Source organism: Anas acuta, chromosome 3 (assembly GCF_963932015.1).
Source record: "Anas acuta chromosome 3, bAnaAcu1.1, whole genome shotgun sequence".
In the NCBI taxonomy this organism is placed as follows: domain Eukaryota; kingdom Metazoa; phylum Chordata; class Aves; order Anseriformes; family Anatidae; genus Anas; species Anas acuta.
In genome coordinates this window covers 81,170,178-81,194,098 of record NC_088981.1, presented here as the reverse complement: position 1 = coordinate 81,194,098, position 23,921 = coordinate 81,170,178, and the positions used below count along the sequence as shown (strand labels likewise).

Sequence of the window (23,921 nt, the reverse complement as noted above, 5' to 3'; positions counted from 1 at the left end):
CCTCGCCTGGCCTTATCTTACTTGGCAAATTACTGACTGTACACTCTTGTAAAGGAGTGAGAACAAGGAAGAACAACCTCGAGCCTTGTCTGCTGAGGATGAGAGCTGATGGGCCTCTGCACTCACCAAAGTATCACTGTGGAAAAGATGGGCGGAGAACGGCAAAAGGGGAAAAAAATGGAAAAGAAAGAAGAATAAAAAAAGAGAAAGAGCATACTGGCTCTTCCTCTTTCAGCACTAGTTAGCTGCGACTGTGCGGTGGAAGTTCTTATGTTGATACAGGCTAACAGTAACTTACTATAATCATTTCTGGAAGGAGGAGAAGCAGGGACAGGAGCTGTGGTCGGAGCAGTGGTTTTGTTTCTGGCCCCATTCTTCTCTGGGCTCGCTCCATGCAGAGGTGCTGGAAGTGGAGATGCAGCCAGGAAACTTGGATCCTGCTTTCCCTGAGCCTAATTACAGCTAGGCTTGGTCCAGAAGAACATACCCACACCGATTTTTCAGGAAAGAAAAACAGGCTCCATTGCGAGCAAACCTGACCCCAAACCCAGTGGCAGAGTAAAGGCAGCTGTTCGGTCTGTATCAAGTAGCACTTTGAGGCAGCTTGATCTGGATGCTAAGATTTGGGGTGTTTTACAGTCATAACAATACAGAGAATGGAGACATGCCAAAATAATGCTGGAAGAGCATTGTTAAAGAAACTTAGGTTGCCACAGGGTTGGAAGAAAGGCTTCTCTTATGATGTGAGAGCTGGCTAAAGGATGGAAAATGATGGATAGGGCTTAACATGGCTTTTCACTTTTCAAGTAAAATGCTGGAACCAGTTTTGTTCAACATATTCGTAAGAGATCTGGTGAAGAAAACCCACAGTGAAATTTCCAGATTATACTCAAGTCTTTCAGGCAGCCAAATGTCATGCTGATGAAGAACTCCAGAAAGACCACACACAACTAAATGGGCAACCATACGGCAGATTAGCTTGGGAGGAGACAAATGTAAGGTAATGCAAGCAGGGAAAAATAATCAAGGCCACAACTACGTGATGCTGGATCCAAAACTAGCAGCAGTATGTCAAAAAAGAAAAAGATCTTAAAAATCATCATTAACAGGTCCCTGGTCATCAACAAAAGCCAAAACAATATCAAGAAAAACAGTCCCAAGAACAGGTCTGAGTGCATCATTTTGCTGCTACTTATAACTTTGGATTAACCACACTTGAGCACAGTTCATGGTCTGCTCTCTGCACCTGAGCAAGGATGCAGAAAGTTAAAGCAGGTACAGAGAAAAACAACCAAAATGATCAAGCAGCTGCCTGACAGTGGAGAACCTAGAAATGTTGGGCTCTCTGTCATGGAGAGGAAAACACTGAGCAAAGAAACATTTGAGGATTACAAAATCATGAAGGCAATATTTGGTTTAAAACAGATTAAAGTGTGTTTCTGTTTTGTTTTGCTTTTTACAATTCTGTAACTTGTGACAGGAGGTTATGGAGGTAGATAATAGCAGCAGCTTCAAACAGGACTAGATAGAAAAGAAGTCCACAGGTAGCTACAAAAAGGACAAGGAAGAGAAATACCCTCTAATACCCCCATCAGACAAATGTGGACACTGGGGGTGACACAAGGGGAACTGCCTGCAAGAAGTGGCCAGCCTCAAGTGTACCCTTTAGCAGCATCTGATATGGCCGGAGTCAGAAACAGAGTCCTTGGGCTTGACGGATGAAAGCGTTGACCTGAAAGGCATTTCTCATGCTTTTAGAAAAATCAAACTGTGGAGAAAGATGTTTTCAAGAACAAATTACTAAATAAATAAAAAACAAATTCCCAAGAAACTGCCGTGAGCTGAAGCCCTCTCACAAAGCAAATTTGCTGGCTTTTTTTGTTACCCTCAACCAAATGAATACTGGTTTCTATCATACCTCAACACCCTGAATGGTCTGGCAAGACGGTGACTGTGACATTTACTGCTCACATGTGTTTACACATTTACTAAAGTTATTTTCAAATCTCTCTTTCTTCACGGCGATGCTCTTTTACATAGCCGAACAGCCTTCTCCCCACTGCAGGAGGCTCCTGCTATATACAAATACATTCAGCTCTCTTCCAAACTAGAAAGAGCAGCCTTCTTTCACCCAGCTTGTAGTCTGTACTTAGCCAGCACAGGTCCTGGGATAAGCTTTTCTTTCCCCCTCTCCACTGTTTAAAATCATTGTTTAGACAGGGTGACAGGATGAGGAATGGAAGGCTACTGCTAATTTGCAGCTTCTCAGACTTCCTAAGAGTAAGAACGCCTGTCAGAAATTTCATTTCATTAAAATCCCTACAGCTCGAGAGCTTTATCTTCCTACTGAGAGCTCACCCTTCCTGATCTTGCCAGCTGGGGACTGGAAATTGCAATCTCTCTGAATCATTGGGAGGATTTTTCGCCCAGTACCTTACAGCATGGAGGCACTCACGCCGTCTGTCCATCCGCACATCTGCTTCTCAGTAATTGTGTAACCCTTTGATCGGTTTTGAGCATTTTTCGGCGGTGGGTAAATACCTCAGACCTCTGCAGGGAGGCAGGTGTGCTGAGGACATGGCAAAATGGGTCTTCAGTGAGGCTGGGCACAAACCCTCAGGAAATAGCTTGGCTAGCTTGCTTCTCTCCGCACTGAATGAATTTGTTATTAGGGCGATGGTGATGTAGGTTTATGTAGGTCACTGTGACAGTAAAAATGTATCATTTATATCTTCAGCCAGTTTGATCTCCAGCATTTTTAATCTGCAGTATTAGCCTGACTGATTTATTGCTACTTATAAACCACACTGACAAGGACTTCATTTTATCTCCATCCTCAAACACCCTGTGCCTGAAATACAGAAATGCACTTTGGCTACTGGCGTAAACAAGAGATTAGTCTCTCTTCTGATCTTGTGATGTTGTCTCTCCGCGCCCTCCTGAATATATATGAGTGATCTAGCCTCTGCCCCAGCCATCTTCTCATGTGAGGAAGCTGTATTATACTTTTCTTTTCCATTCCTCCTGGAAATTTGGTATTTAATCTCTACATGCATGAGTAGACTGCCTTCCAGCCTATAGCCCTGCTCACATCCCAAGCAGCTTCTCAACCACTTGTTCTCTATTACAGTCAGCCACATGAGCTTTCTTACGACTCGTAACACCCACACTTCTCCACAATAAATTTTGCCCTTCCTGACACCCCATAGACAGCTTTTCGCTGGCAAGCCTCCCTCAGATATCTCCCATGCTCAGGTCAGGCTTGTTCCCTCCACCACCACCACCACCCCCTCCACGGCAGAGGCAATGGTCCATCAGGCAGTGGCTGAAAGAGGTCTGGTCTCTGTTATTGTCTCCGTTATCACCTGCTGTTAGGGTTGTGGATCTGCATGTTTAATTTATCACCCTCCTTGTTATGCGGGGTTTCTTTTAAACTGCAGGGCTTTAACCAGATAATGAAGTGGATGCGCGCACATTCCACGCGCCCCCACAATAAACACTTGGCCAGCCCTTGATGCATGAGGTCCCTGTAGGGGGGAGAGGGACCCGGGAGTTGAGAAGTTCAGGAGTAAGCAGTTTTTGTACAAGCAGGAGAGAAAGGCCGTGAAAAATAAAGCAGGCATCCTAGAATGACACAGGGCTGCACCATCTTCTCGGGGCTACACCATCCCGTGTCTTCTCTAAATCATGTGTCTCACTCCAATTTGTTGCTTTTTCTGAGTATTTCTATGGTTTTACAATGAAAAATGTGAACTTTTTTTTTTTTTCAGAACATGCAAGCAGAAGTTTATCGCATCACCAACCTGCTATCGTGGACAGCACAGGAATGGACAGACAAGCAAGTAAAAGATGCTGCCAGAGGAGCTCACTTGAGCAAGAGGCCGTCCAAGGAGAAGTTTGGCAGGGCAAAAAGGCACATCTCCACCACGACTTCAGAGAACGCGTCTCCCTGCTCTCCATCTCACTCCTGTCAAAGTTATGAGAGAAAGCAATACCATTCCCAAAGGCAGTTGGCTTGCAGCTTCAGATGACTCCTCTCTCGTTGCCTGGAAATCCCAGGCGGGACCTGGCTCCCCTGCAGAAGTATCTGCATCAATCACATTTAATAAAATCGCACAACAGGTTGGAATTGTGAGTCAGCTTTAGCAGCTGCTTGACATGTATTCCTGTAATGTCTTGAGCGATGATCCAGAATGAGAAATTAGACTTCTCTGTATGAAAACTTATTCTGCTGATGTTACTAAACTCGTCCTGAAGACCACCCTACTGGACTGCCTCCCCTTTGACCAAAAGTAATATTGAAGCAAACAAGTCATAGATAAAACATTAACAAATACAAAAAACTTTCCTGGAGAGGGATATTTTCTGGCATAGCAACAACTGTGAAGCAACAGGGTCAGCCTCTTTGGCAGTTTCAGGAATAACCACTGGAAGTTTGCTCAAGAGCAAGTTAGGCAAAACAGCTCCCAAGAACAGCTCAGTACAGCTGATTCTGTGCTAAGACATGGGACTGGATCACACTGGTGGTTCTGCGAGACTGAATCAGAAGGGGTAAGGCATGGGGATCAGGCTGATGGGATTTACTGGACATATGCTAAATAATTTACCTTTGAGAATCTGATCTCCTCTATCTATGAGAAGTCTTCGCCACAAAGCCCTGTGATTGTATTAGAAAACAGCAGTGAATTTACACTCTGGTAGACAGAAGGGTGGGTGTACTGTGGATTTAAACCATCGTTAGATTCTGCCAGTCCTGGGCTGCTCCAGGGCCCCATCACAGCTCAGCCCCAGAGGTCTATCTAAAGCACTGCAGTCACTCAGGACTGCAGCAGAAATCAGCCATGACCATGCCCCCGGACTGAGCAGCCACCGTCACCCCAAGGCAGCCTCCCCTTTCTCCATCAGAAACTCTGTGATGGATCCTTACTGCTACCCTCACAGCACCTGCTGCAGCAAAATACCCTGCAAATACATCTGAGGCTTTTTCAGAAAGCACATTTAAATCCTTGCATCCAGCAATCGCTGCAGGACTGATGTTCGCATCCCAGATATTTGGGCTAAGGGAGTGGAATTAATTTACTTCAGTTCCTATGGGCAGGCACCAGACTCACAAGCAGAGGCCCTGCTCCAACCCATTGCAACTGAACAAATGCTATCTCTAAAATCCCTGTCTACAATTTTAAGGTCGTGTGTTCTGAATACATATTCTGTGGTCCACTTCTGACCTAACACAGCCTCTTGCCTTCCTATTTGTATATCTCGGTCTGACACATTGCATTTGGGAATTACTAAAGCCCAATTCCATGCTGCTCAGCCACACATTAAATAGCTAATACAGTTGCACTATGCCTCTCTTCCACCATTGCTAAACCAAACTGCGCGGTTCTTTCTAACATATCATTCTGCACCTATTTATCTATACGGGAGGAGATTCATTCAAAGAAAAATCAAGGATGGCACAGAAAGACAGGGCAAGATACGCAGATGAGCTACTGTTAAGCTTTCTACCCACAAGGTAAAGAATAAAAAAACAACAGAGATCCAGCAAAAACAAAATGTTGAGTCTTCCAAAAAAATCCAAACATCACTAAATGAATAAGGGGAAATTACTGTTTCTTTGTCCGCCCACTATTCCATCCCTCTCTTCCTCCTTCTTTCCCTCTCTCCCCCCTCAAAAAAAAATCTAGAATTTAACTCCAGCATTTTTTTTTTGTTTTAAGCTATTAAATCATCATTTTTCCTCAAGAAACATTGATAATTTAACTGACAGTTTATTTTAAAAATAAATTGAGCCTTTGGTTGTCATGCAAGTGCCATATTTTATCCCTAATAGAAATAGTTAAACTTACTTAAATGCATGAAGAAGCAAAGAGGAAATAAAACAGCCATCCATCTTATTCGAGGGCCTACTCAGTGTCTTGACCAGAAAACATAAGACTTTACACAGCAGTGCTATAAAAGCTGAAAAACAAATATTCCATTCACCGTTGTCCTTGATCATTAACAAAGGGACAGGCTTTAGGATTTATGGTAGTAGCAGGTACTGCAGTGACAGTCTGTGTGGTTCTCTATCTTCACATTGTCCTTAAGGGTAATCTTAAAAAAAAGAAAACACACACATGTAAAAAAATAATTAGGATTAGCTACACAGTTAAAACCACATTCTCAAGCAAAAGATTTCTGAAACCTTTTTCTTAACCCCAAGTAGTATGCAGGCTCTTTGGAGCACACAAACTAGAATGGCCTCTGAACACCAGTGCTGAAGCTGCATCATCAGTGGCTTTCGGAGCCGTAATGAGATGGTTTTCAGCAGCGACATGCAGCCTGGTGTCCTTAATTTGGCACTTCTTCATGCATCTATCTTTCAAAAAATGTCAAGTAACCAATCTATGAAAAATCAGGAACTGCCCTTAGAATACTTCCCATGGAGAATATAAAAACAGAGACCACAAAACACTGTGAGTTATTTTTAAGCTCAACCAAATTCTGCTTGCTGTTTCAGGGCAGGTATAATGTTGGTGGCCTAGAAAAAGATATGTGCTCTACTCAGATGATGAGGCAGGATGGGTTCAGCTGTAGGGGTGTATAGGTAAGTCAGGTATTTAGCTCTCATTGCAGACAGTGGAGACCCAGGGCTTTGTCCAGGTACGCATACCAAGAGGTTGACTGACATTTGAGATGGGAGAGAGGATCCCACCAAGCCTCCAGCTGCCACTCCAGAAGGTCTTTTATGGGTCCTGTGTCTGCCAGCCATACACAGATGTTTTGGGTACCCCAGGGTATCTCAAATAGCACCAAATCTGTGAGTGGGTAACTGAACTGAGTGTCTAGTCAACACACTCATTGATCCTGAGTCAGATCACCACAGTGATAGATACCTTAGCTTCTATCACCTAGCTCACCATCGATTACATCAAATTTAAGGTTTCTTCACCTGGAGCTGAATCACTCCCAAAAAAAATCAACTTTAGCAGAACCTTCCAGATGGGACTGTTAGATGCTGAAAGTAGTTGCACATGTTTACAGTTCCCTCCTGGTTATACTATTAAAAGTAAACACAATCACAATTAACCTAATGAGTACAGATGATTTGGGTCCCTCATTCCCATGTATGCAATTGATAGTATTGACCAGCCACCTTCCCAGAGGACTCCTGCCTATGCAGGAAAGAAACAAGGAAAATGACTAATTAAAATAAAATCCACACTGTATGACATTTAAGGACAGGGTACACCTCCAGGAGAGTTAAAAATGAGGGGACAACAAATCCACCACCAGCCCTTCACACATTATAAGTCACAGTAGTTTCACTGAAATCAGTGGCGCTGCACCGGTTTCCACATCCCAGCTGAATATCAGACTTGGTACTGGCCAACACTTTAGAAAAAAAGCATGAACCCAAGCACAGATGATATAATGCTAAAGATGTTTCCTTCAAATAGCTGTTCAGTGTTCTTCAGCAAAAACATATTAATTTCTATTCACTACTTCAGCTAAAAATTGCAATCTAAAACAAGCTTAAATGGTCTCATCTACATCCTCACCTTGGTGAAAGCCTTTGCTACACAGCACGTGGCTTCTGATGTAATGTTCTTTGGAACAAGCATGGTCTTCTTGGACCTCATTGGAGTGGGATAGGCCCGGGAGAAACAGCACCCAGTGCACTGGTAAATGGGTGCTCCTGGTTTGGAAAAGAATCTGTTCTCCCCTAGCTTGCACTCTGGACAACCTGCCATAAAAATATACAGAAAAGACTTTTATTTGATGGCCAGCTGTATTTTCATTTTCAAAAAGAAAGGGAAAGTGCAAGCATTGAGAGGAATTACTGGCTGCATTCTGCGGTTTGATGTGTGCAAAACAGAAAGGCACAGAAACAAAAGCTCTCCTCCTCAGGGTCCTTCAACTCTGCAACATCCACTATTTGTAAAACTAGAGTGTGGCTTTCCAGCTAAGGCACAAGCATTGCTTTATTTCTATTCTTCCGATTTAATTTTGTTGACAACTCTTTTTTTTTGGCATTTCTACTACACTTGCTCTTCCTAAAAAACCTACTAGCTAATGGTAGTTAGCTAGCAACAGCAAGATTAAGAACTAGTGCTTCTCAGACATCACTTGTCTTCAGACAAGGCTTTATTATCTAGAATTTTTAAAATGCCTACTGATCCCAAGATTTTTTTTAGCTTGCATTTTTCTATATTCAGTTCAAGTCTAATTAAAGAAACCCAATTGGCAGGAGGCAAATGCTCAACACTATTACAAGATTAAATCATTTAAAGTGTGAAAATGTTTTTTATCAGAGTATTTGCATGTTAAATTATGAGACTAAAGGTTGAACACAGAGACTTGGTGATGGAGAGGAATAATGACAGGCAGAGGAACTCCTCCTAACCTAATCATTGAAAGTTGAGCACTCAGTTCTCAATACCAGCAAAGGAAAAGCCGTAGTCTGATGGCCCTGGTGGGAAGTAGGTTCAGGTGCAACTGGAGGAGACCAAGATTTTGATACCTGCTACTACATGGAGGTGAGCTTAAAGCAAGGGTCTAAGCCCAGCTACTGGAGGGACCCATACTGTGTCCACATGTATGAACACTACAAACCTCTGTCCTGGTCAGCCAGAGAGGACAATCAGGATCAAGTTGTGTTTATGTTTGTATGATGATTGTTTGTTTACGAGTGGGTGCTAGTAAAGGCACTTTCTGTGTTGCTCTATGGCACTGGCCTTGTTAGTGAGGAGTGTGCACGTGTCCCTACTGGGAAGAGGTGCTCAGCATATTGTGTGAATTAGAGGCTAGACTGAAGCCTCCATAATGCTGGAAATCCCTATGATATACTATTGTACACCATAACTTTGTCCCACTAAACCCATTTGGGTCTTTCAGAGCCAAATCCCCTTGTAACTACGGTCTGTACTGGGTGACTTCTGTGACGCAGAGCTTTCTGTGGTTGCACCACAGTGTTCCTAACCCTTGAATCCAGTGAGAGGTTCTAGAGGGATAAAGGTCATACTTCTAGGGTATTTGTAAGCTTGAGACCAATTTCACAGAATTGCAGAATCATAGAATAGTTAGGGTTGGAAGGGACCTTAAAGCCCATCCAGTTCCACCCCTTGCCATGGGCAGGGACACCTCCCACCAGACCAGGTTGCCCAAAGCCTCATCCAGCCTGGCCTTGAACACCTCCAGGGATGGGGCATCCACAGCTTCTCTGGGCAGCCTGTGCCAGGGCCTCACCTCTCTGTGAGTGAAGAACTTCTTCCATATAGCTAAGCTAAATCTACCCTCTTTTAGTTTAAAGCCATTCCCCCTTGTTCTATCACTCCACTCCCTGACAAGTCCCTCCCCAGCTTTCCTGTAGGCCCCATTAGGAACTGGCAGGCTGCTATAAGGTCTCCCCAGAGCCTTCTCTTCTCCAGGCTGAACAACCCCAACTCCCTCAGCCTCTCTTCACAGGCGAGGTGCTCCAGCCCCTTGATCATCTTCGTGGCCCTCCTCTGGATTCGTTTTAATAGGTGAATGTCCTTCTTGTGCTGGGGGCCCCAGAGCTGAACAGAGTGCTACATGTGTTAGCACAGAGCATACAAGGAAGTGAAAAACAAACCCTCAGACACCCCAAAATATCCCTAATATGCCTCTTTTACAGAATGCTACAGTCCCAACATCCCATATTCTGGGATCTACTGAGGAAATATATTCCTCTACTGAGGAAATATATGATGAGGAGCTATTGTTTTGCTATTCCTGGTGTCACGTTGCCATTTTGATGTCAGAAGTACAACAAAATGAAACATTCCTATTTACTAATGTTTCAAGGATTAAGATCACACACATCAAGATGAGGACACTGTCATTTGGGAGACTTGCGACCTGGAGAAACCACGTTTAAAGAAGGAATAGGAAGGATACTTACAGCAAAATTATTTTGGTTAATTAAATTTTCGTACCTCAGCATCAATAAATGCAACAGAATGATGAGATTTATGACCACATCTATAAAACAAGTTTAATTACTACTCTTCGTAATTGTCCTATTTCTGAACACTGAGAGCAGCTTACCCTGCATGAGAAACTCTCCATCAGGGAAAGAATGAAGAAGATGCAGAAATACAGACAAAATGGTCAAAGTGACAGCTGCATACTTCCCGTAGCAATCCATGATCTTCCTGGAAATACAAGTAAACACATTTTAAAGGACTATTTCACGCTGGGTATGGTACCAGGATCTAAGCTACACACTAATACAGCATTCAGTGCAAGTCACAGAGACAATTTAGAAACAGGATCAGAAACTGAAAACGTGCTATACTGATGTGCATTTTATAGCCTCAGAAAATTGATTTCATCACCACCATCATAACAAGAATGTGCCTTTCCTTCTGGCCTTAACAATCTTTTCTGAATATTAACATAAACCATAGCACATCAACTTCAAGTATCATAACTGCCTAATATTTATGGTACAGTGGAGAAAGACATCAAATGCTTATGGAGAAGACAACAGAATCTGCAGCACCTGTGCCATGGAAAGACTCATTTCAGGGAAATAATTTCACATTAGATCGTAATTTCCTGAGCCAAGAGTCAGATTATTTGTCCAAATACCGACCTCTTTAGTACCCGAGTCCTCACGAACAGATTTACACAGCCCTGTCCCTTGGTGGAAAAAAGCTCCTCTGACCGCTGCAATGACAGAAAACTAGAAAGCCCAAGGGGACAGGGTGCCCAGGGGGAGCTCAGAAGGGCTTTGAATAGCTCCAGAGCCACCTCTGTGGTATGGTGGCCTTGTCAGGAGAGTCACAGGGAGTTCAGAGTCACCGTCATCTTCGGGACTGAGATTTCTGTCAGGCTTTGTCTTACTGACACACCAAATTGGGTTTTCAGTTCTGAATGACAGATCAAAAGTACAGAAAGCTGGTTTGGTATAAACACCTTGCTTGGCACAAACTTTTAAAAATCTTTTCAGTAGATTAATTTTTGTGCAAGATGGCAATATCTCCTGCATAGCACATCTGTTCTTGTACAGCTAGCACCCGAGATGAAGTGGCCATACATATCGTATCACATGTTCTCTGCGTCATTCAAACAGACATGCAGTTGTGTGGCTGTATTTGATCCAGATCAAATCTGTGCCACAGAATTATGCATCCCTCTGATAAGAATAAATGGGGGACAATAACATTAAAGATGTAGTGCATATAAGCTATGGCCATATGAATATCATCTCAGTTTCTATGCTCAATTTTTTAAAATGAATGTTCTTGTATTTTTATTATTGTTATTCCCAATAAGATTTCATGGAGGAGGACACAAAGCCTCAGTTCTCTCTGAGCAATTGGACTGGCAATTTCAGTGTCCAATCAGACTGTTTTTGCCCAGTCTCTCATTCAGAAAAAAGAACTTCCCACTTAAAAATGACTTTTCTTCCAAACCACAGACCTGAGCCCTTCCTTCAGAAGTGAGCAGGCATTACTCACATCCCACGAGGAACCAATTGGGTGCACAGAGAAAAAGCACCGCAGAAAGGACGCTGCAGTACTCAGTTGCACAGCAGAGCGAGGAGCCAGGCAGCACCCCTTTGTCCAACCAGCCTGCCCTGGGACAGCTTTCTCCTGGAGGATTTAGTTACAAGGTCTTTCGATTGCTGAGACAGAGTGCCTCACAACAGATCATTCCCTTGCAGATTATCCCCTGAGGGTCTCTATGCTCATCACTCTTTTCATCCACCCTAAAGAGGTGTTTTGCTGTGACCGTGCAGCAGTGCATGCACTTGCTCCAACCTGGCTTCAGCAACGTGCCCCAGGCAGTGATCCCAAGCAGCCCGCGGCACCACAGAGCCCACAGCTCCCAACCACCGACCTGTTCACCTGCCTCCTCAGAAACCTTATCTGATCGTGCAGGTCTCTCCGCTCCTGCAGTCACAGCCCCAGCCCGTGCTGGAAGCCAACTGAGTGCTGGTTTGGGTTGTGTCTGAACGGCAGGCTCCGCAGCACCCCGAAAATGAAAAGGACAATCATGCCAACAACAAAGACATTGATCCTGAGATTTGGTGTAGAGGTTATTTAAGCACACCAAACTATTGGAGAAGACACTGACATCCTTAAGAAGTAGAGAGTAGAAAGTCAGGAAGGGAAAGTGTGATTCAAATAATGCCAGCTCATGTCTGGAGGGAGATGCAAACCTGAGTGGGTCCAAGGAGTAAAGCTACTTGCCTGATATGATCACCTAACTGAGTAAACCTGGAGCACTGGGGTGTGTGTAAAGAGCATATGGATTAACAGGGGGATGCCCCATCACCCCACAAATCCCCAGAGATATGTGGGGATGTGAGGCTGCTAGGCACAGGTCAGCATGTCTTGGTTCTCTGAGCAAACAGGCTGCAAGATAGTCATCAAAGGAAGCAGTCAGCCTGCAGTGGAGCACCGATCATAAAATGTAGCTTTGAAGTCAGGACAATGAAGGAAACAAAATCAAGGAGAGCGTCATGCTTCCAGCAGTCAGAGAGAGCTCACGCCCAGGCAGATGAGGCTGAGACCAAAGGAAGGAGGAGAAGAACACAGCCTTTGCCTGACCAGGCTTAGCAAAATCACAGGAAACGAAGTTTCCATGGGAAACTGGGGATGCATGTTTAAACAATCAAAAATAAAAAACCTGCATGACACAACATTGCATCCCAAGGGACAGCCACGGCAGGCTAGGGTAGTGCCCACCAAATCTGTGAGGTGAGAATCTCTGCTTCAGCTTTTGTTTTCAGGCTCAGCTTTTATTTTAACATATCCAGCACTTGTCCTGATTTTTGTCCAGGTTTTCTGACGAGACAAGCTTTCTGCTCCCCTTCCTCCTTTCAGATCATTGAGGCAGACCCAAATCAGCTTGATCTGACCGTGTCCACCCAATGAATTTGAGGTGGCCATGCTGAGAATGTGCAGGACGGTCAAGGGTGGGTGACAGGATAGCCTCACAGGAGCTTTCAGCAGGGCTCTCAGGTTCCTGAAAGGCAGCTGCCAGCTCTCTGCGCTTTCCTCCCTGGACAAAAGTCACCTGTGCCCACACCATAAAGGTGGCGTTCTTCATCCTCATTTTGCTAAGAATGCAGAGCATTATGATTTTGGTACATTATCAGGGTTTGAGGCCATCCCAGAGGGAAGTTGTTTAAATTACATTAACCAAAAAGGGAATTGAAATTGCAGTTTTGCACTTCCTCTATTGAGTTCGACTGTCAGGCTCACACTAAAACCAACAAAGACACATGTCAATAAAACCCAGACATGATCTTCTCTGCTCTTCCAGTGTGACAGCAATTTTGCCTGATGGTCTTATTCTGCTCTGTGGAACACATCTGCTCTTCAACCCCTTTGCTTTCCTGACTGTGCCCATGCTGCTAACCCAGTTAACAGCCACACCACTTCACCATCAAATCAAAGTAAGCTTTTACTTTGCTCTATTAATTGTCTTAAGCTATTGGAATGCTATGTAAGGTGTGAATTCTAGCAGCTCTTTGGAAAGATGGTAATTTTAAATGTTCTCCAGCAGGTAGTCTCACCTCACTATTTACAATAACTTGTATTTTTCTGTAAAAAAAAAAAAAAAATGTTATCAAATTACCATTTATCACAACAAGGACAGCTGATCATCAGTGACTGCAAACAGGTCTTCTTGTCACGTGCATTTGGGACTCTGTGGATGTCTTTACAGTCATATCATGCTCCCTGGTACCAGAATTCCTACTCAAATTCTGTGCTCTGCATCCTTGCAAAGACATGCCAGAGAGCTTTGTTAGATGGGCCTGCTTTGTACTGACTGTATGAAATAATCTCAAATCTTCAGCATAAACTTGAGATGTCCCTCTATATTTTTTTTGTATATTCTGACTGTGGTGATGTTGTGCCCAACAAGACCGAAACACTCTGCACGTTGTGTTCATTTCTTCCCAAAGCGCTCAGCAGTGACATATTGTTGTGCCACAGCAATGATGAAGTGCCAGTGCCTCGCTTGTGGCTGCAACTTGTATGCAGCAACCTGTTAGGAAACCACTGAAGACTAAGAAATCTTGACTAGTATTTTATCCCCTTAATGTTTAGTCATGACTCGAAATTCAAAGACTCTAAAAGATGTGTTATTACCAGAAACTGCATAACATTTGACATCTGACAGCAGTACTGTTGACCAGGGGAAAAACAGGTTATTAATCAAGCATTACCAGATGCAATCAGAAATCACAAAATATCACCATTTAGCTGTCATGCAATCCTACAACCTTGTTTTCTATTACTTACAAAATTAGTTTAACCCCAAGTACTGATGTCTTAGCTCCAATACAACCTTTTCAGCTAGTTTTCCGAGCAAGAACTTTGACAGAATGGAAGGAGAAGAAAAGTTTTGTAGAGAGAGGGAAGAGGATGTCAAAAGCCTGTAATTGTTCCTCTTTAGCAGAAAAATAAAAATATATTACCTCCCTTGTTCACCAAGAATGAATCAGCTGAGAAACTGCAGGATGGTGTTCAATGTAAGCTGTCCTTGATGTGTGGATGTACCTTCCTGAAACTGATGCACGAAAAAGCTGCATCTTTCTTTTATACCAGCGAAGTTAGATCATATTCCTCGCCCACATCTAAGCCATAGGATCAACTGTACATTTTGTCTAATGACTGAACATCACTTTATGTAATTACCAGCCCACCATGCTGATCTTATCTTCCACTTGACTTTCATAGAGACCATTATTTCCTTATATAATGAAAGAAAGGGCAGCTTGCAAGCACAAACTCAATGCCACGTAAGTTTCCTGGGGAACTCAAATATTCAGCATCTAGTTATTTGCTGCAGTGAACAGAATCTCATTTTAAAACAAGGTAGAGCTACTAAGGTTTCCCAATGCTTCTTAAACCAGAGGGGAAAAAATCTATAGCAATGGCATTGTTTTAGCAGAGAATAACAAAGAACAGCAGAGATCCATACAAACATTTAAGAGTATAATCTCTGTTTGAATTTAATGCCCAGAGAACAAATTCATGGATAGATAGATACAGAACGATTACTTCTTTTAAAGGTCAGATGTCTGGCAAGATCTCATCTTGTTTTCAGAGTCAAGCTAGAGCAAAGGAGGCACTTTTGAAGACGGCATCCAGGTGCAGATTTTTAAGGCTTAGGGACTCGCAAGTCCCCACTCCCAAGTGACAGAGCCTGTGTCGACATTGGCTAAACAAGACAGGTCCCACTCTGCCTGCTGGCACTGAGACCAAGTAGAATGGCAGGGCCTGCATCCACTGAGCTCTTCTCTTCCCCATCCCAAAGCAGAGGTGTATGTCCAAGCAGCTCCTGGGAACATGCCCTGGCAATGCAGACAGCCCTGGGTCACACGGCTAGTCACGGAGTCTTGAGGAAGATTCACTTCAGATATCTAAAAGTTACCTGCCTAAATCTGAGTTGCTGACTCTAGTCTGCCTCTGTAGTCAACGGAGAGACATAGGCCTAAACCCAAAACAATCGTCCCCAGCCTACATTTGGCTTGAAATTCACTTCTGTTTCAAAACTGAAGATGGATTTTTATTCTGTTTTTCATCCAGAAGTGTGAGCTGGTCTAATAAAAGATGGTCTCTCTTCCTACAACCTTGCTTCATTTAATAAAAAAAAAAAAAAAAAAAAAAAAAAAAAAGCATAAGGCTGAAATCCGAAAGCTGCTGGTAAACACAGTTTACTGAGAAATATTCCCTTGGAAGACAGAAGCTTAATATTTCTTGTCATTCAAAGCAAATTTGATGAAAATTGCTGAAGGTTACAGAGTACCTCTGACTTGTCTCTAACCTGCCCATTTCATACTCTAGCTCAGCTTGTAGTCTTATGGGAAGCCCAGTTTGACTTGTGATGGTCAGAAAAAAAGCATAAAACTATCCCCATAATCAGGAAAATAAATAAGTGTTGTATATATTTGGTACTCATTTACGTATGTATTGCAGTATACCATCAAAATAGGAAAAAAATAAATGTGGTACAAAATAGTGTTTTCGTTAGAATGATTCGGGAACACTGATGACGTTACCCTCAAAGCATGAAGAAAAATAAAAGTGCCTACAACCTGCTACTCCTTTCTTATCAGAATGTATTAGAAATAAATCTTGTGGAGTCAATGGAATTACACTGGTATAAAAGATAGTTTAAAAAAAGCTCCTATTTTTATTAAGAGGATTTCTGACTTTAGCTGCTCCAAATCTCCAACTAAAAATACTTGGTCAGATCTGTCTTAATGTGCCACTGAATGAGAAATGAGAGAACGTCGCTCACTATTTTAAATGTATGAAGAAAATAAACTGTAGTTTATTAAAGAGGGTATTCTTAAATCACTTAGCAATATCATCACAGTTTTTGTTTCACTGATATTACCATCTGATGGCCTATATAAGTGCATGGATGAAAAGACAGCTAAGTCTATCTGCCAAACTGACCGTCAAATGTGCTTTGCCAAGATCAGTATTTTGTTTTCTATTTTTAGGAGTAAAAAAAGTAATTCTGAGGTGGAAAAAGGCAGCAAACTGCTTAAATTTCCAAGCTTCTTCGAGGCTGCTATACTCCTAAATTAGACTAGGACTCTATTAAAGAGCATAAGTTACACTAAATTTAGCACTCGTTAAGACTGAAATCAGTGTGAGCTCAGCACTTAAGTGTTACTGAGTTTCAGAACTTCAGGCTCTTTTTAGGAGCTGGATCCCTACAGCTCCTTCTCAGGCTTTCTCTGGAAAGGAGGGTTCACATCTCCTCCCTGTCTCTGCCAGATGCTGTCTCAGGGTATCTGTCCTACTTCCCTACTTAGCGATATCTGCTTATCAAGAGGCTGTTTCCTGATGCTGCCTTTTCCCCGCTAGAGGAAAGCTTTTCTTCTTTGCTACTCTGTGGAGTTGCAGGGTATCCTCCTGCTCCATCAGTAAAAGAAAGGGAAAGGGATCCGGTACAAAAGAAAGGGCTTCAGTACAAAAATTCTTCCACTCAGCAATGACAATCCACACTATGCATAAATAGACCCTACTCCCCCAAAGAAACTGTGATCAAAGATAAGCACTGTAAAACAGAATTGATTTAGTAAGGGCAATACAAGGTTTGCTATGCCTTACCCCCAGCAGAAAGGATAAGGAAAGGAAAGGTCTCTCTTCCAAGAGACCCTGGAGGACAGAAGCTGAAGATGCCCCAAGGCAGTGGAAAACACAGATATATGGCATTGTAACACAAAGACCTCCTGTCCACTGAAATGTATCATATAGCATTATGCAGAGAGTCAAAGTCAAGTTTTCTGCAATTTTACAGATGTCTTCAACAGATTATCTAAAATTACCTCTCATAGCAATGTTTTTTGGCCTCTTCCTCCTTCCTTTAAAATCAATGAGAGTTCTGCCATTTTTTCAAATGAAACTGGATCTGGACTTTTAAGATTAGCTATTAGTGTTCTCAAGCTTCAGCCAAACATTGATTATTCCGAGATAATAAGGCTTTTAGTATTTATTCCACATAAATTATTGACTTCAGAGACTCCTCAATTCTAAAACCATAGCGGAAAGAGACTTCACTAATATGCATCTTTTTGCTTTTTAAAGTAATTAATATTACAGGTGATGGATTTCACCAAAGCTAACGAAGAATTCTGTCTCTGAAGAAAAATGGTAAGATTATAAGCAATACCTACATTTTTTTCTCCTTTCTTCTGTAACTTGTCAAGGTCAAAATGTTTATTCATGGCACCTTATTAGACAACTTATGGTACTAATAGGATGATGGCTTCTGTTTAGCTCTTTTCTCATGCTTCTTTTTGAAATAGGTTTATTTGAAATCCAACTCCTCTGAGCAAAATTAAAATGGATAATATTACAACTGTCACAGTATTGTGGAACAGCAAACAAAATGTCATTAACATGCAGGTTTGACTTCAAGGCCTTTAAAGATTGTATTTCAATATTCTTTTTCTCTGCTTTTAATTAATAGAAGTAACTATGCCTCATATAGTGACTAAACCAGCTTACAAGGTCAGAAAGGACTATAGCTTTTACGTATAGCATTGCTCTGTTGAAGATTTGACTAGATTTGTTAGACTTCTGAAACATTAAGTGCTCACTATTATTCAGAGGGAAAACACTAAATTTGACAGACTACTGATCTGATTGTGTCAGTGACTATGCTCCTGCAAAACAAGGGTAGTCCATGAGAGACAGATAATGCAGTTTTATTTTAAACACACTTCAGTACTTAGCTTTTCTTAATGAAAACAGAAACAAAACCCTAAACGTATGAATGAATCATTGCATGTCGGGTTCAGATCAGATAAGTATCCGTGTAAAAGGGAAATGTACACTTCCCGTCCAATGAAAAGAAGCCTGATCAATAATGCAGGATGTCTCATTTATACAACTAGCAATTTCAGCGACTCACATCATCTAATACAAAAAATAATTGTTCATACAATTATGTAGTAGCTCTCTATAGCCCCAAATCTGAACACTCTCAAATGCTCGCTGCATCACTTCTACTAGGAGAAATTTCTATTACAAATTGCTTTCCCGTTTCATAGAGCTGTATTTCTTGCTTTTTACAGATGAAAGCAAAAAAATGCTTAAGTCCACCAAATTCCAATCAAATTGTGGCAAGCAAGAAGTAGCCTAGAGCGCTGATAATAATATTTAAAAAAATGCTCTGACATAGAAAACGTAACTTGAAAATAGACTGAAGAAAACAGCTTATTTCTATCACATTACCAAGAGACTTGTTACCAGGTTGCCGTTAGCCTCTCTGCTGTCACTGCACACAGAAACCTGACTGTCAGGTCATCCAGCTGAATAACAAACTCGCTTTGCTTAGATCCCTATTCCAGCAGCACTTAGGAAACCCACACTGAGATCTAGCAGTCATGGGTCTGCCCAGCACTGCCTGAGATGGCAGCAGGCTTGTCCCAGAGATCCAGCCAATCTCATGATGCTCCTGTGCACAAAAGTCAGGAAAAGATGTCCCCCCCCCCCCGGAGAATTCAGTCTCATTTAATGTTTGGAGGAATAAAGCCATTCCCTCCAACTCCTGTTCCACTCAGGTGCAGGTGACACCTGGGTATTGGCTGAAGACAACAGATCTGAAATATCCTGAAGTCCTTTTGGCTTCACCAAAATTTCCAGACGAGATTTTAGGTCTATGTAGTGCAGAAAGTCAGTTTCTATACCCACAGTGGTCTCTTCAACACGTCTAAGCAATCCCTTTCTGCAGCCACCAACCCCTCCTGAGGAGCTCTGCATTGCATATGCTTTATGTTTGTGCCAGACTTTCAGAGCAACAAATGAAAGGAATTATACAAGGCATTTGGTTATCAGTGTTAGTGATTTAGTGCATGGAAAATGGTCTAGTGCATTATAATTAAGGCCATACTGGAAAGCAAAGCAGGCCAATATTGCCTGTCTCCATACAGCTACCTTTCAGAAATGAAAAGGGTTTACATTTATATAATAAGACTGCAGCAGAGACCTTAAGGTGCATTAATGCTGGATACTTGGCTGTATCTTCAGAAAGCTGCTTTGGAAGTTGATTTTCCATGTTGTTGAAATTTAACTGCTATCAAGAGGCAGAACAGCAGCCATTCTCTGCCTGCAACATTACGTGGCTGTCATCAGAGGGACAGCAATGAACCACAGCAATGTCTCATATGTAAACTAAGTCCCTATCTAAATAGACCAGACAGGTCTAAGCCATACATCCTGGGGGAGAGACAGGCCAGGGAATGAGATCCAAAACCCAGCAAAAAATATAAAAGATACTATTTTGCGGTCCATCCTATTTCTTAAGCTAAGCTTAGATTATAAATGAAAGAAATGAAATAGGACTAAATAAAATCTCCTGTTGGAAATGGTCTAGATGATGCTTGCATCCTCCTTCCAGATACAAAAATACGCACACAAAAAAAAACCAACAAAAACAGTGCAAAATGTTTCAGGAGACCACTCGCCGCTTCAGCACTCAAGAATTAGTTCATTTATTTAAACTTCTACATGTGCTTCAGTAAGAAATTTGGTGGTTAGGAAAGTCCGAAACAGACTCTGACTTGAAACGGCCATTTTACTGGGCTAGGACAAAGCCACGACAAAATTATACCAATGCCCAGCCAGATTCAACTTTTTAGCCGTTCATCTTTCTTCCCAAAAGGGTTGTTATCATGTATTTCATCGCCTGCATGTTCAATACGTGCTATCTGTCAAGAAGTACAGGTCATTTATATTTGACGCTTGCAGAAGTGTGCAGGAGGAGAAAGGATAACGCCGTCAGATTCAATTCCTCCAACTTCAGACATCTGTGGTGTCATCCATCTGACGGTGAATGTCCAAGCTGGTTGCTCTGACTACCTCCACAGTCAATGCAAAGAAACAGGCATTTTCAGACTGCACTTTATCTAACTTATCTTAGCACCCTCTTTAGCATGAAATCAGTGATGCCTTACAACTAGCCACAGGGTCAAGAAAACTGGCTCAGTCATACCCACTTTTTAGCTGTCTGCACTTGACCAGATGAATCCATCCCAAGGATTCTTTCATTTTATCGCTACTGTGCAAGGAATAGAGATAATCATGCTTTTTTCACACTTAGACAATTTGGGGTCCATGCTGTTTCCCAGGTTCTCTGAAACTTCCTACAGCCCAGCCAGGAGGCTAGGAAGGGGAGGAAGTTTAGAATTGATCTTTATCTATTAATTGCTTCCTATGTTCTTTCCCTTTGCCTGTGTTCATTTGTCATCTCTTATTTGCCAGTTGGTCTGAAAATTCTCTGAAGCAAAGGCTATCTTCTCATTCAAACTATCTTTCTCCATAACTACAGCTCCTAGAACATTTAACTATCAGATACCAACACTCAGGATACCAAGAAGGGAATGCACCACTTGTTTTTAATGGACAGTGCTGCAAGGACAGCTTCTGTGATGACAGTAGGCAGACTTTCAGGAGCATAACAGCCTTCCCAGAGCTATTGCTATGTAGGGTTGACTTCCCAGAGACCCAGCAGGCATACAGAAGCCCACAGACTAATACAAAATGCAGCTAATGGTACTTGTTTTGATGTCACAGAAATACGTATTGAGCTCCTTCAGCTTTTAGAGCGTTTGGGACAGGCAGTTAAACGCAGTGACTGGAGAAAACCAAGTCTCCTAAGTGCCACAAAAGCCTCTGCAAACAAAGCCTCAGTTCCAGATTCGGGGTGTTGATTTCTTTCTCAGGAGTGTGCTGCACACTATTCCAAGCATGTAGCCAGAGCTTTTGGCTAGCAATAAAAACGTCTTAGTATTTTAACCACCATTCATTAGCCGACTGCATTTTTTCCTGGGATGCCCTTTAGAGTTTTTTCTCCATACTTTTTAAACATTTAAAATGCCGTATCTAAATGTTAGATAGGAAATTCAGAGAGAGCATAAGTTTATCACTCCCACTAGCTATAAACAAGCACTACCAAGTAAAGTACCAGTAGGTAACAAATGTTAACATTTGATATGCCTTAGTGAGCTAAAAGTAAATATATATATATATTTTTATTTTTTTTTTACTTTAAATGGTACTTTACTGCAACACTGAAGCAGGCAGAGCACACTGGCCATTTAAACCAGATTTGCTGCTCTTTGATACGGTGCAGAACATGGCAATACAACTGATTCATTACAGCAAATAAGGTCACAAGTTTGCCATTGATTTATTGGTTTAAAGGGTTGCATGTGTGAAATCAGCTCACTCTGACAGGGAAAAGTAAAGGTCGGTGCCCACGTCTTTGTTTTAACAGTTTCCTAACTGCTGTAGCTCTTCCTGCTTTAATGAGTGGGGGAATAGAGGAAGAGGTGTCCTTGGGAACTTCTCAGCCCTGATACCCATAACAGAGAGCTTTAAAAAGCACCAGTGGCTGTCCTGAGGAAACTGTGAATTAGGGCTCACATGCACAGATATGATCAGTACTCCTCAGAGCACAGCTTACAGAATTGCTCTGCGCAGCCTGGCTGGACAGGGAATGTAGCAAACAACGGGTCCAATTTCCTGGGCTGTACCAATGGCCCTGCAAAAGAGTCCTCTGAGCCTGCCTTTAATTTACATCAGAGTTACTTACCCTGCCGTCTGTGAACCGCTGGTGGGCCACAAGGCATCTGGATGGTGGTCTAGAAAACGTCTGCAAGAAGTTTAAATGCTGTGCATATGCTTCCCAGCACTCAACCAAATCCTACGTACAAAGTTGCAATCAGCACCATCTACAAATGAGGAATGAGCAAGCACTAACCACTGAGAAAGTGATTCATCAGTCTAGCAAATTAAAGCCTAACAAAATCAAATTGGATGCAGATGAAAGACTAGGGCTCAGAAGTTTAAAAGAAAAAAAATGAACAGATACTTTCATGTTTACCATATTTGAGATATATCCTTGAGGGTATGGCTACACATTCTGCAAAACTGACTTGAATAAGGCTGGGATTTGTCTGATCAGATGAGGGCAACTGCAATGCCATAGAGACACCTGAGTTAACTCTCTAGATTCCCTCAGAATCAAATGAGAAAAAAAAAGGCATTTTTAAACCTCTTTTTGACAGCTCTGTCATGACAAGATGAATTGACCACTCTCCTTGGTTTTAAGGGGAAACTAGACAACTAGCTCAGATGTAGGTATCTACAGCTGCACTGCAGATTCTTACATCTGGCCAGACAGAGCTCACAGCAAGCCCCAGGAGCCCCCAAACTCATTTTTTAACATCCTGCCTGAATCTTCTTTGCCTATTCCCTATTTCAACCACAACAACTTTTCTCAGTAAACATACTGAGATTCTGAAAGCAGATATAAAAAAGGCCAAGGAGCGCATCAGCCCAGGATCTAGACGCATCCAGCCAGCACTGAACTGCATCAGCACGTCCACTGGAGTGGTGTGTCCATACAAACACGCCAGCTTGGCCCCAAAAGAAGCAGGTACAGCAGCGTGATGCCCACCTGGAATTACTAAGCTCAGCTGAGACGTAAGGCTTATCATCAGAGGCACAGAGATGTCCTGGTGCATCTATACCATGTCTATACGTGGAGCCAGCACCACATGGGTGCCTCTGCACGTGCTTTCCCATCTGGCACGGAGCTTGTCACATCCATCTGCTCAAGGGCTGAAGCACAGATGCAGTGTTTGAGGGTAGGCAGATGCACACCCTAATTTAACACCTCTGCACACAACTGGCTTGCACTCACCTGGGACTGTGCTCACCTCTGCTCTCTTTCCCCACTGACACACTCTTTCCTTTCATCTGGGCAAGCAGAGAAATAATTTCCAACGAGAAGACATTCAAACGTGACCTAGGGCATGGGATCACACCAGGTCCCTAGTTTAGCAGCCTGTGATTGTTTGCAGAGCAGTTACTGGTGTGAAGTCTCATTAACTTCACTAATGTAGTAAGTCCCAGGGATTTCAGCAGCACTTAATCACGTACTTACAAGCCGGCTGAGCAGGGGTGTACACAAGCACACATGCTTTGCTGATTACCACGATTTTTTTGACACTAACCACACACACTCGAGAATCAGGCCAATCGCATCAGAATCGTTGAGTATAAGTTTAGGCAGCCCAGCCTTGGTCCCGTGATGCTGGAAAGAGGAAAGAAACTAAAATGTTATCAGTGCTTAAGTTAGCAGGCTATGACAAAATTCCCAGTAAGTGTTCAGAGAACTCTCTGCAGTAATCTTTGCACTGTTAATGATCATTTTCAAGAAATAAGAGTAAGCAAGAAAGGATCGAACCCTAGAAAAGTAGAAATCCAATACTTACTTTTAAAAGAGAGGATAGAGGACTCAGAGTATTTTACACCTGTCAATCTAACTTTTACTCCTTGAAACAAAACAAAGTATTACAAAATTTGTAAATACCTGGAAGATGATGATAATCATTTAAAAAAAAATAGTTGAAATGGGTT

At 42.4% G+C, this 23,921-nt stretch overlaps 1 protein-coding gene across 1 annotated transcript; it reads right to left on the bottom strand.

Moving 5' to 3' along the window:
* Positions 1-5,864: 5,864 nt before the first annotated feature.
* CGA (glycoprotein hormones, alpha polypeptide) lies at positions 5,865-10,219 on the bottom strand. Its single transcript, XM_068675115.1, has 3 exons — positions 10,054-10,219; positions 7,545-7,729; positions 5,865-6,096 (listed from the first exon to the last, which is right to left on the bottom strand). The coding sequence occupies exons 1-3, from the start codon at positions 10,151-10,153 to the stop codon at positions 6,019-6,021; spliced, it is 363 nt and encodes a 120-aa protein (XP_068531216.1). The 5' UTR covers positions 10,154-10,219; the 3' UTR covers positions 5,865-6,018.
* Positions 10,220-23,921: the final 13,702 nt, after the last annotated feature.